Source organism: Salvelinus alpinus, chromosome 8 (genome assembly GCF_045679555.1).
Source record: "Salvelinus alpinus chromosome 8, SLU_Salpinus.1, whole genome shotgun sequence".
Taxonomy (NCBI): domain Eukaryota; kingdom Metazoa; phylum Chordata; class Actinopteri; order Salmoniformes; family Salmonidae; genus Salvelinus; species Salvelinus alpinus.
The window spans coordinates 32,365,118-32,377,620 of NC_092093.1; the positions used below are offsets into that span (position 1 = coordinate 32,365,118).

At 40.9% G+C, this 12,503-nt stretch overlaps 1 protein-coding gene across 1 annotated transcript; it reads left to right on the forward strand.

Annotated features, from left to right (window-relative positions):
* The first annotated feature begins 286 nt into the window (after positions 1-286).
* rfx6 (regulatory factor X, 6) lies at positions 287-7,438 on the forward strand. The gene is made up of 19 exons (XM_071412334.1): positions 287-485; positions 938-1,091; positions 1,244-1,367; positions 1,525-1,586; positions 1,685-1,762; positions 1,900-1,927; positions 2,084-2,191; positions 2,320-2,397; positions 2,479-2,592; positions 2,693-2,742; positions 2,894-3,053; positions 3,433-3,574; positions 3,665-3,774; positions 3,858-3,975; positions 4,596-4,718; positions 4,896-5,105; positions 5,304-5,810; positions 6,040-6,252; positions 6,299-7,438. The coding sequence occupies exons 1-19, from the start codon at positions 287-289 to the stop codon at positions 6,505-6,507; spliced, it is 2,787 nt and encodes a 928-aa protein (XP_071268435.1). The 3' UTR covers positions 6,508-7,438.
* Positions 7,439-12,503: the final 5,065 nt, after the last annotated feature.

Sequence of the window (12,503 nt, forward strand, 5' to 3'; positions counted from 1 at the left end):
ACACTTTACCTTTTCTATTACAAGAAAATATTTTTTATTATCTTATTCCAAGAGAAAATGGCTAAAGAAAACGTTTGACCTTGCAGTGTGGGCAGTTTCCTTGTCCTATTATGAGAGGATCAAATTGGGGGAAAAGTAATTTATTTTTTGGATTTTATTTGTGAGGATAGGATAGTTCCCCCCCTGAAGACAATGTGTACATTTTCTAACACATGCATTTAAATGTTTGATTTCAACTATTTTGCATTTGTTTTCTTTTACTTTCACTTTTTATTTAGCATTTAACATGCCTATGAAACGGAATACAGGAAGCCCGATCCAGGATGGACAATTTCTTCATGTTCATTCACCATCAACCAATACATTCTGCAGTGCATCCGAGGAGCTCATGCACACCACCTTATCTAACGAAAAATTACGCCGTGCTTTCCATGGACATTCAATCTCAAAATTAGACGAGGAAGGTGATTTGGGAATTAAATCAGGTGAGGAATAAAGTCGGATTAATAGGCCTACACATAGACTGAGAGGTTCCCTCTTCCCCCAAGAGTCATACAAGAATAACATTCAAAACAAGAGCCCTAATTGTCGATGTCAACTATTACAGTTTGTGCTGCATTAAATTGTAGGATATTTTTTGTTGAAATATGCCTGCCCTAAAATATACTTCTTTCATTGTTTTTTGGGTAGGCTAGAATAAAATTATGTATTATTTACCACATAAAAACAATCTACTCAATCTGACCCAGTTGAACAAAAATAACATTTGCTCTGCTCTGTTCATTTTGATGAGTCTTGAAAATCCTGTCTAGGGAGTACTTATTTCTAATTGTATGGTTCATTTAGCCACTTACCAATCTGGAAAGGTGTCATGGCCCTTAACTACTCAAATATATATTTCACCTCATGACTGTTTTCTCCCCCACAACCCTGTCAGAAGCAGATGACAGCAATGAGACCCCATCTTCTGAGGAGGACCAGGACCTCCTGGAGTATTCTAAAGATTTGGCTTTCAACCAGATGACCCCGAGGAAAAGCATCACTCAGATCATCAAGGACAAGAAGAAACAGACTCATTTGACCCTTCAATGGTAGTATTCCAAAGTCACAACCTATGGAAATCTATAATATAGCTTGTGTTGTGATGCACTTGTATAATAACAATCCTTCGTACAAATGTTAATGTTTCTTTTCTTGTTGGTGATTGATTTCACATGGATTTCTGTGACTGCTTGTTCCCTAGGCTGGATGAAAACTACACTGTTTGTGAAGGGGTTTGTCTGCCGCGTTGCATCCTGTACGCTCACTACCTAGACTTCTGTAGGAAGGAGAAACTGGATCCAGCCTGTGCTGCTACATTTGGCAAGGTGAGATGAGTAATGTCTTGTAGTTGAGGTGGTGGGCTGAAGTCTGGATAGGTCGTAGTTTGTGGTAGATGTTATAGATACTGTAAGTACAACATAGTAATAATTGTGGTGGAAAAAAGCTATTATGTTTTTTTGTATCGTTCTCTGTGCATATTAGACAATTAGGCAGAAATTTCCACTTCTTACAACAAGAAGACTTGGGACCCGAGGTCATTCAAAGTAAGATATAGTGGAAAATATTATTTTCAAAAGATTTCTTGTTGTAGTGATCTGATCTGTCTCAATATAAAATGCTTAATTTTGTTGATATTTAACAGATATCATTATTATGGGATTGGCATCAAAGAGAGCAGTGCCTATTATAACTTGGTGTACTCAGGAAAAGGCTTGACGAGGTAAGATCATTCCCAGGTTTTGCTCTGTAGCATTGTTCTGATCAATCTGTAATGTTCTTTATAGAATAAGTAAAATGTTTGTAATTGTTGTGATAGTTTGGGATTTAACATCAGTCTGATTTAGTATCTGATTGTAGATTTTCAGGGAGCAAACTCAAGAATGAGGTAAGATTGACATATATATTTATAATATATATATTTTTAAATGCATTTTGACGTGAGATATTACAGACATGAATCATGTTTTCTAATACATTCAAACTGTAGTCAAGACTACAAGGTCAAAATATTCATACAGTTTGATATTCTTCTATTTAATAGGGAGGGTTCACTCGGAAATACTCCCTCAGTTCCAAAACAGGAACTTTGCTTCCAGAATTCCCAAGTCCACAGCATCTAGTGCTTCAAAGTTCCATCTCTAAAGAGAAGGTTTGTTGTATTATTTTCATCATTCATCATTACTTTCTTTGCCATCAAGATTTGCTGATTACATACAGTACAGTATCCTCTGCAAAAACACCTGTAACCATTATGGATTATCTTCACATGGGCAATAGGTGGACACGCTCATCGTGATGTACAAAACACATTGTCAGTGCATCCTGGACAATGCCATCAATGTCAACTTCGAAGAGGTATTCTATACCAAAACAAGACGTAAGATGTTGTAGCCACGTCTGACGAATTGTCTCCTGACTCTATTTACAATGTTTCAGATACAGAATTTCCTGATGCATTTCTGGCAAGGAATGCCCGACCACCTCTTACCCCTGCTGGAGAACACCATTATCGTGGACATCTTATGTGTGTGTGACTCTATACTATATAAGGTGGGTGTTTTTCCAGAATCATAGAGCAGCATCCTCATTAGTTGTTGAAGGACTCCTACCTCAACTGGACAGGTTGTACTATCCATTTGGTGTTTTTCAGGTTCTGACAGATGTCCTGATCCCTGCTACGATGCAGGAGATGCCTGAAAGGTAGAGTATTTTCATCTTTCATCATTCGTATTTTGCTCATCTAAACACAAGATTTGCTGTAAGGTTTATGCTGTATGAAATTAACGGTAATAAGATACTGCCGTCTCTCCAGGTGACGTATTGTTGTGTATAAAGATTATCCTGTTTGCAGTCTCCTGGCAGACATCCGTAACTTTGCCAAGCACTGGGAACACTGGATGGTGTCTTCTCTGGAAAACCTCCCAGAATGCCTCTCAGAGAAGAAGCTCCAGATCGCACGCAGATTTGTGTCCTCTCTAAAGCGTCAGACCTCCTTCTTACACCTTGCCCAGGTAAAGCACTATATTACAGCACGGGAGGAATATAAATATCATCGTGTTAACTTTACAAAGGCATTTAAAAGTGTCTAAAATATATCTATATAGCATATCTTATTATGACTCTAAGAAATGTAAATGGTATATATAAACTGAAAGTCTTAGGGCTTGATTCTGTCTGTAGCACTGAATGTCGGCGTTACAGCGTGATAGAAATTTAAAGGCAATGTTTCCGCGTTTGCGGAGACTGCAATTACGGTAAACGCTGCATATGTCGGCTCAATTTTAAATTACCTTTACATTTCAAGTGCACTATACCGCTGAACTTCGACGAAACAGATTGAATCCAGACGCTAATTTTGGTTATTTTGGTCATTTTATTTTCTCACAACAGATTGCAAGACCAGCTCTTTTTGACCAGAATGTGGTGAACTCAATGGTGGTGGATATAGATAAAGTGGATTTGAACAGCATAGGGTCACAAGCCCTTCTCACCATCTCAAGTGGAGACCAAGACTCTGACCTCTACTCTGAATGTGAGTAGAACATTTGCATTGTACATGGAAAACCCTGCCAGGTTAATTCCTGTAAACAATGTTAATTTGCTTTCTCGTCATGTTTGCTAGATGACTCAATAACAGTGTTCCAAGAGCTGAAAGACCTACTGAAGAAGAATGCCACTGTGGAATCCTTTATCGAGTGGCTGGACACTGTTGTGGAGCAGAAAGTCATAAAGGTACGTTGTCCCCATTTCAAATCTAAGATTGGGGTTGTCAGATTGGATGTTGACATCCAATCTGTTTGTTCCTTTCTCTCCAGCCTGGGAAGCAGAATGGACGGTCTATAAAGAAGAGAGCTCAGGACTTCCTCCTCAAGTGGAGTTTCTTTGGAGCACGCGTTATGCACACCCTCACGTTGAACAACGCCACCAGTTTTGGTAAGAAATGACTACGTCCCTCTAACAGTTCCCCTGGTAACCTGTATATCCATGTAACAACTACAACATGTAGGAAATGCTGTAAACTTCTCTATTTGTATTTTAAATTCAGACTCTCCCATTACTACTGAGTCTAAATGATACACGGTCCGTCACTACGTCAGACGCAAACACATATGTCTTTTCGGCCGGCTCTGAACAGAATGCTACAATGAGCCATAAATTATAATGGTCTGGCCCCAGGTAAAGAAAGCATTATCACTCGGTCACGTGCACTGTGTTTGAAGACAGACCTCTCCCATGCACCTTCCTCACCCCCATTTGGCGGCTCTATCACCAAACACAAGTCAAATAGACTGGGGGACAATCACATGACCCTACAAGTCAAACAGCATGCCTGGTGAGATGAAAGGGGAAAGCAGATCTCTGGAGCTGGTCAGGTCAAACCCTCAGCACCTGCAAATTGGTGCACAGAATAGCCTTTGGAGCCTTGTCACAGTTTGTAAGGTGAAGGCTGTTAGCGATTGGCTGAGTATCAAGTCATGATAGTGACATCGAAACCAGATTAGATTTCTGGTGGGGAACTAGGACAGTAAGAGATGTGTTTTTTATTATCCCAGGTTCGTTCCATCTCATCCGCATGCTGCTGGATGAGTATATCCTATTGGCTATTGAGACACAATTCAACAACAACAAAGAACAAGACCTTCAGAATCTCCTAGATAAGTACATGGGAAATGCAGGTAAGCAATTACATAACATACATAGACTATCTAATTATACGTATAACTCTGATTGTTCTTTTTCATTATTAAGTTGTTATTGCGTTTCATATTAATACTATCAGTTTTTATGGAGCAGTATGGAGAAATAATGGAGGATGTAGGATCATTGAGGTGCGTTGTTATGATTATTTTCAGATGCCAGCAAGGCGGCATTCACTGCCTCCCCCAGCTCCTGTTTCCTAGCCAACCGTAACAAGCCCAGTGCGGTGTCCAGTGATCTGTCTGTGAAGAACGAGTCCCTCTCAGAACACGCATACATGACCCTGTCAGCCAATCATCAGCAGGCGCTGGGAGCAAACATGGCCATCTACCAGGGCTCTGAAACCGATGGATTCTGCCTATCAGGTGCAAATATGTTTTTAAGGGTGACATGACTCATTTTGTCACTTGTTTCTGAATTTAATTTGCCCCGTTGTATGTTAGCTTTGTTCATACTTTCATTGGTTTAACATAAAATGTAAACTTGTGTGACAACTGCTCATTCGTAGTAAAGGTTCCTATTGTGTTGTCTAAAATCTTGGTCACTTTCCTCTGTGCCCACAGGACAAATTTACTTTTCTCAGAACAGTGGCCCTCTGATGACCCCTCCCATCTCCCCAGCCATGGTGAACAGGGGCAGTGTCATCAACCAGGGCACCATGGCCATCAGACCCCAGAGCGCCTGCACCACCATCCAGCCCCACATCTCCTGCCAAGCCTTCCCAGACACCATGTACCAGAGCCTCCCTCCCAGCAGCCCCAGCTACTACCCCACCACCTCCAACTACCAGGCTGTGACACACGCCCAGGCCCCGGCCTACCACACCCGCTCTGACAGCAGCCACTACCCGTCATTCAGTGAACAGCACCTGGCCAAAGACTACTTCGACAGCAGCTGTGCAGTGTCCCCCTACAGCTCCAGACACACCTCCAATTACAGCACAGTCCCTGATCCTGGGATGAAGACTCAGGGGGTTGAGCTACTGGACTCTGTAGGATACAACTTTGATGGGAGTGGGTTAAACAGTAGTGGCTGTCAGGAGCCTGCCTACTCAGCAGCAGGACACAATGGTATGAATGACTAGACCTAAGTCTTCTCCATTGAATTATCAGAAAATGGGCCCTGAGTTTTTCTAGACTTCATGGCCTCACTAGTCAGTTCATCCAGGTTAGATCACATGGTCACGTCACCTGGTCAGAAATAATTTAGGGCCCTAACAATAAGAATTATCATAAATAAAAAAACAAGTTGAACCATAAATGTGTATTCTACTCATAGAGGAACCTCTCTGTTTTTCAGGGTACTATGGAAACAGTAGCTACCTGGATAGCCAGACGCTGGGTTCCATGATAGACCAGCATGTGTCAGTTATCAGCAGTGTGAGCAGTATCCGCTCAGTCCCAGCGTACGGTGAAGTACACGACCCCCTCAACATCCTGGATGACACGGGCAGGAAGACGGCTGGGCCTTACTACACTGAGTCTGACTCACTGGGCTCCCACACACCTGGAGGTCAGTGACAAATTATGGATTGATAGGGAACTCCAATTTTTTGAAGATACTCTTTTGTTTACTTGTTTTCTCTCTGCTGTAGCTCCTCCCCTCCCCTCCTCGGTCTCTGCACCCTGCATGTACGGAGGTCCTGCCCAGTTCCACTCCCAGGATGCACTGCTTCCTCACCGGGTACCATCTGAGGTACGGGACATGATGTCATCGCTGCCCCCCATCAACACTGTGTTCATGGGGTCTAGTGGAGGAGGAACGTGAGCTGTGACTGTCCCTCCCACCACCAACACTCCTCAAGCTCCTCCCACACCACACCACTCAGTCACTGTAAACAGTGACTCAGATCACAGACAGAAATATGCTCAGTGTATCTCTCTTGTGTAGCCTTAGCGTTGTGGAAACTACTCTGAAAATGTAGTTTACCAAGTTACCAATTACTTCATACCGGAAGAAGTTGAGCTACACTAAAGCTACCCTTAAGAAAATGTTACTTTCAAAAAGTAGTTCACTACATCCAAACTACTTTGTGATCAATAGTTATATCTAAATCTGAAATATCATAGAAATTGCTAGACAGATCACTCTGTCGTCAGATGTTAACAGAATGTTTATTTTAGCCTATTAAACACAAAAACTATGTTTGAAGTGATAATTAGGAAGGTCTGATGGCAAAAAAGAAAGGAATTTCTTGCCTACTTCACCCATACGAACTACGAAAAACACCACGATTAGAATTGAGTTCAACTACCACCAAGATACTGCAAAATGTAGTTAAATTACTAGTTGAACATGTAGTTCACTACTCCCCCCACACTGTGTAGCCAATATATATTTTGTAAATTGATGAAGGCCTCAGCTGTTCAATGTTCAGTGAAATATTTTATTGAATTAATTAATCATTTGCAATTCAACCATTTTAATATAATTCAATCTGTTAATCTTAATGTGGCCAGAGGAGACTTTGTAAGTTAACATGTAAATAAATATCCGTAGAATAAAGCGAGTAGTGTCAAATTTGAAATTGTTGGAGGCATAATCAGTCAACACTGCAAGACAGGTTTGATTGATTATGACAAGTTAAAAAAATACCATGTTATTTATTTGAGTTGCCTTTATAGCCTATTACGGTGTAATATTAATGTCGGAAATGTAAACTTGTACTTATCTGTATATGGCCGAATGAGAGGTAGGAACTTAGAAATTACTGTTGTTTTCAATTCAAATGTATTAAATTACATAAACTTATGTCGAGAGAGAGGCAGAAAGAAACACTTTGTTAGGTAGCTGTCATGTGCTCCTTCAGGCAGTTTGGCTGGTCGTCAATACATCCAACAGAACAGTCTCTCTGATCTCACAATTCAAAGCCCCCAGTGTCAAAACTCTGAATACACAGTCCTTTAATTGGTAAACTGGACCCACACCAGGCGAGGAAAGAAAGATTACAGTCCGGAAACACAATTGTAGAAGCAGCGGATCAAAGTTGAGCTTTATCTGTGATTATGTGATTTCACCATTGTACAATGGAGGGAGATATGGTTGGATAAAGGTGTTGACCAGAAACTAGAACCAATAGACATGTATGACCCACAGCAGGATCAAGCTGTTTATACATCGTGACCCTTTAGAGAAACAGAGATTGTTTTATTCTCCCGCAGGTTGTCCAAATTCAGCTTTGTTAGTCTTTGAGCAGATGGAAGCTAATAAAACCATAATCAGTAACATTAGATTGACCAGGGCATTTGTGTGGCAAAATGATATCATTTCAAAGCGATACACTTTATTTAAATGTATGGTGTTGATACGTACACTCGCAGGCTATGGATTAATGTAGACTATTCAGCATTTGTTTCCACAACATGAATAAACAAAGACAAAACGAATGATAACATTACCCACCTATCAGCCTTATCCTTTAGCTACTCAGGGGGAAAATCCATTTCAGCCCATGGACAGGAACAGATGGCTTGAAATGTAATGATTACAAAATTCCCAACGTTAACACAGTTTAATTACAAAGTCAATAATGCCTCCAACAGTTGCGGGGGCCTTTAGTGTAAAAACAACAGAAGGTTGAACGCAAACTTTGGGACAATGTTTAACCAGAACTTTGCATTAGGCGGAGTCTCCATATGTAGCCCAGGTGAGCCAAAGACTGAGAGATCCAGTGATGTGTAAGGCACACCAGGCATCACTCTGTCGTACTGTTGTACGTCAGAGGGTCACGTCATCACACTCCTCTAACATGACATCATAGTGCTGCTTGCAGGCCCCATAGTCCCCCAAGTCACCTCAGATATCATGTTGTATGCAATGTGTTTTTGTGACTTTATACCTCTACAGGTTATTCATCCTGTCGAATCAAATTTCTATTTTGCTGACTTCATCCAGACAGTTGGTATTCTATCATGGTACAACAAAAGCAAGCTCATTTCTACAGGATATTCGTTTAAAAAGGGGTCTGACTAGGATGTATTCTAAACATAATCTCCGTCCTCGTACTGTTCACCTCTATATTCTGCCTTCAATGCAGGAGAGTGATTATTATGTACTTTTATTCGCTTTTTACTCATACCTTCCCAGACACACAAGCTCAGTAAAGTGATTGTTGGAGATAAGGATATCAGTAGTAAAGGATAAACAACGGCCAAACAGGAAGCTGCCTTTTTATCACAATATCAACTGTACAGGTAGCATTAATATGTTTTAGCCACTTGAGATGTCAGTGTTGGGAAGAACAGTGAGTGGACACCTTTAGCAACATTGTAATGTTGTCCAATTTGTAAGTCGCTCTGGATAAGAGCGTCTGCTAAATGACTTAAATGTAAAAATGTAATGTAGGATGTTAGATTGGAAAGCGCTATGGGCCTCTGACTGGGATCTTGTCTTTGTGTTGTGCCTTAATGAGTGTGTGTCTGTAGCGAGTGCAAAGCACACAACCGCCGGCTGGAAGCTCTGTTAAAACAATATTCAGAGGTGTCCTGTACGGCCAATGATTAAGCTTTTGTTGAATGGGATCATTCACAAATCTGTATTTGCAGCTAAACACAAAACATACTTTTCTGAAATTTTTACCTGCTACTCCTTTTTTGCTATTAGTAAAAACAAAATAATCTTTCATTCAACAAGATCTCTACCACTGTCTTATTCCCCTGTCTGTGAAAATGATGATGTGGTTGGTGTTTGTCTTCTTGAATGATGAATCTCCTTGAGTAGTTATGTGTAGTTCCAAAAGTGTCCATATGATGGCAGTAAAGTGTAGAAAATACCCCTATTACATCCATTTCTGTTTTCATTGTCCCTACTTAATCTGTTATTACTAAACTCTGTGCTGTATCTGGATAAACAGAGGTTAAATAGGCATGCCAACCAACAGCTTTGTTAACATGTTACTAAATAACAGGTGGAAAAATATCTGCTGTACTTTATGGATTTCATGTAAACAAACAAGTTAGCTGTTGAAAATGATCACATTTCAGATATTGATTTCCAAATATCTTATCAATATTTTTACTATCACTATAACCAAATAAATCAAATAGATCACACTTACTATAAATCCAAAACAGTTATGTTGTTCTATCTTGATGTGATTGTTTGATTATACACATCTGCTCTTTCCATGACAGACTGACCAGGTGAATCCAGGTGAAAGCGGTGATCCCTTATTGATGTCACCTGTTAAATCCACTTCAATCAGTGTAGATGTGGAGACAGGTTAAAGAAGGATTTTAAGCCTTGAGACAATTGAGACATGGATTGTGTATGTGTCATTCAGAGGGTGAATGGGCAAGACAAAATAAGTGCCTTTGAACGGGGTATGGTAGTAGATGCGAGGCGCACCAGTTTGAGTGTCTCAAGAACTGCAATGCTGCTGGGTTTTTCATGCTCAACAGTTTCCCATGTGTGTCAAGTATGGTCCTCCACCCAAAGGACATCCAGCCAACTTGACACGACTGTGGGAAGCATTGAAGTCAACATGGACCAGCATTCCCTTTGGTACGCTTTCGACACCTTGTAGAGTCCATGTCCCGATGAACTGAGGCTGTTCTGAAGGCAAAAGGGGTGCACCTCAATATTAGGAAGGTGTTTCTAATGTTTGGTACACTCAGTGTATAATTACACTGAATGATGAACAAAGACACCATCAGTGATGTTGATCCTCAGGGAGAGAAACTGAACTTCAAAGTCATCTGTTAAAAACCTGACCGATGTAGAGATAATCCTGGGATTTGATGTCTAAACCTCCTGTCACACTCTTAGAGCCTTCCTCCCAAAGTCTCGGCCTGCTGTTAGTTTAAGTCATTATGGAGAACAACTCTAGGCCTCTGTCTCCTCTTACTCTCAAGGCTAGCTCTAGCCTTTTGGGGGCCCTCAGCGAAATCTTGCCTTTTTTTGGGGTGCCCCCCCCCCCTTGATGGTGGAGAGAAATATACGTTTTAATGTTAATTTCCTGCAATTCTACACATTTTGTCATGTGGCATAGAGAAAATGTTGCAGTTTTGAAGCACATTTTCTCCAGTATTACACATTTTGCCATGGGGTGGAGAGAAAATGTTGCAATTTTATAACAAATGTCATGCAGTTTTACTCATTTTGCCAGTTTTCAAGGGATTTTCCTGCATTCTATCAATTATGCCAAGGCTTATGTCATGTTAATAATATCTTTAGTGAGAGGGACTAACAAAATCAATGGGGGCCCCCTGGAGGTCAGCGCCCCTTAGGAAGTGCCCCGCGTGCCCGGTCGGTATTCCGCCATGATTACTGCAAGTTTAGATAACTGGCTAGACGAACTTACCAATCTAAAAATTGTTAGCTGACATTGAGTGACTTTCAGTGACTGACAAAACAGAAAAACTGCTGATGCACAACCAAATTTCGAACTTGCACCTTGTGTATTCTACTATTCTAACTTTCAACAGTAAGGAGACCCTGACTGAGTTCCTAAAAAAAAAAAAAAACTTTTTGGGGGAGTTGGAGCCCCCTACCGGTCCTATGCGACCGCTTATGTCGCTTATGCCTGGAGCCGGTCCTGCTTACTCTATATATTAACCATGCACTGGTCTCCCAGGTCCCTGCTGGAATTTAACAACTGGAAACGACGAGATTACAGAGTAATAACCCTAGAACCTTAGATTGATAGTGACAGAAATGGGAGAAGCAATTGTTTGTTTGTTTCACCCCAACCCCTTGTGGCATTAGTACCTTTTCTGGAAACTTTGGTTGATGCATGGTTTTGTGCTATGTATTGTCACGAGTGAGCTCCTATTCTACCATGTGTGTACACTGTATTTACCTATTTATTTTCCTATCCAACCATCAGTATTTTGTCATGTTTTTTAGAACTTAATGATTTTTACAAAGAGGAATCCCTTTAATTTGAAAGTGCATCATAGTGAATGTGAATGAATACCGGTGTCACTTTCTCTGTTCACTGTTGCCCACAGTCCTGTGAGATGTTGTCGATCAGTTTATGGGTTTTGACTAACGCGAGGTCCAAGAATTCGACAACTGTGTGCGTCTTAACCCGGAGCGAGCAGCAGGTCAGTGTGGCTGTATTTGGAGAGCAGCAGCAGATATTGTAGGCATTTCTCTCATTGGTGGTAAATATCTGGGGGAATCTCGCTGCATATTCTGGCACAGAAACTCTGAATCACTGCGGCTCATCTCCGAAGCAATAGTGAGAGTCAAAATTTCCAACAACAAGAGGACAAACATTGAAGGCCTTTGAAAGCCGCGGCTGTTGACTCAGTGTGTGCCAATTTGGCTCAATAGTGACATGATTACAAATTATGATCGTTTTTTTATTAAAAGTGTGTGATGAAGTTTGGCAACCAGAAACAGATATGGTTATGTATACAGTACAGTGTTTGAGTTTGGCAGCTATGTGACTGGCAAAATGCCTAACCACAACATTTTAATTTACTGTATATGAGCGAGATGGAGAGCTCCTTTCCTATAACTAACCCAGACAATCTTAAAGGAAGCACAATCCCTCTTTGTCACTGACAGACACATATACACACACACACACACACACACACACGGTTCGCCTGCCTATATTCAGTCAGTCACATGAAAGGAAAGACCATTAAATACACCAGACTCCTATCCCTCATAGAAAATCCAACATAAAAGACCCTGGAGTGGCGTTGCTATTGTTAGCCTGTGACTATAATTTATGCTTTCCTTGCCAAGTGCAATATAATGAACTGAGCTTTAACAGTCCATTATGATTATATGAAATAGGGCCTGATTGT

Bases quoted from the DNA above. Each gene is read 5' to 3' on its own strand.
- rfx6 (XM_071412334.1), top strand. From the start codon at position 287: ATGCCTATGAAACGGAATACAGGAAGCCCGATCCAGGATGGACAATTT. The intron at 2,593-2,692 runs GTGGGTGTTTTT...GGTGTTTTTCAG, and splicing joins GTGACTCTATACTATATAAG to GTTCTGACAGATGTCCTGAT. The intron at 3,054-3,432 runs GTAAAGCACTAT...TTCTCACAACAG, and splicing joins CCTTCTTACACCTTGCCCAG to ATTGCAAGACCAGCTCTTTT.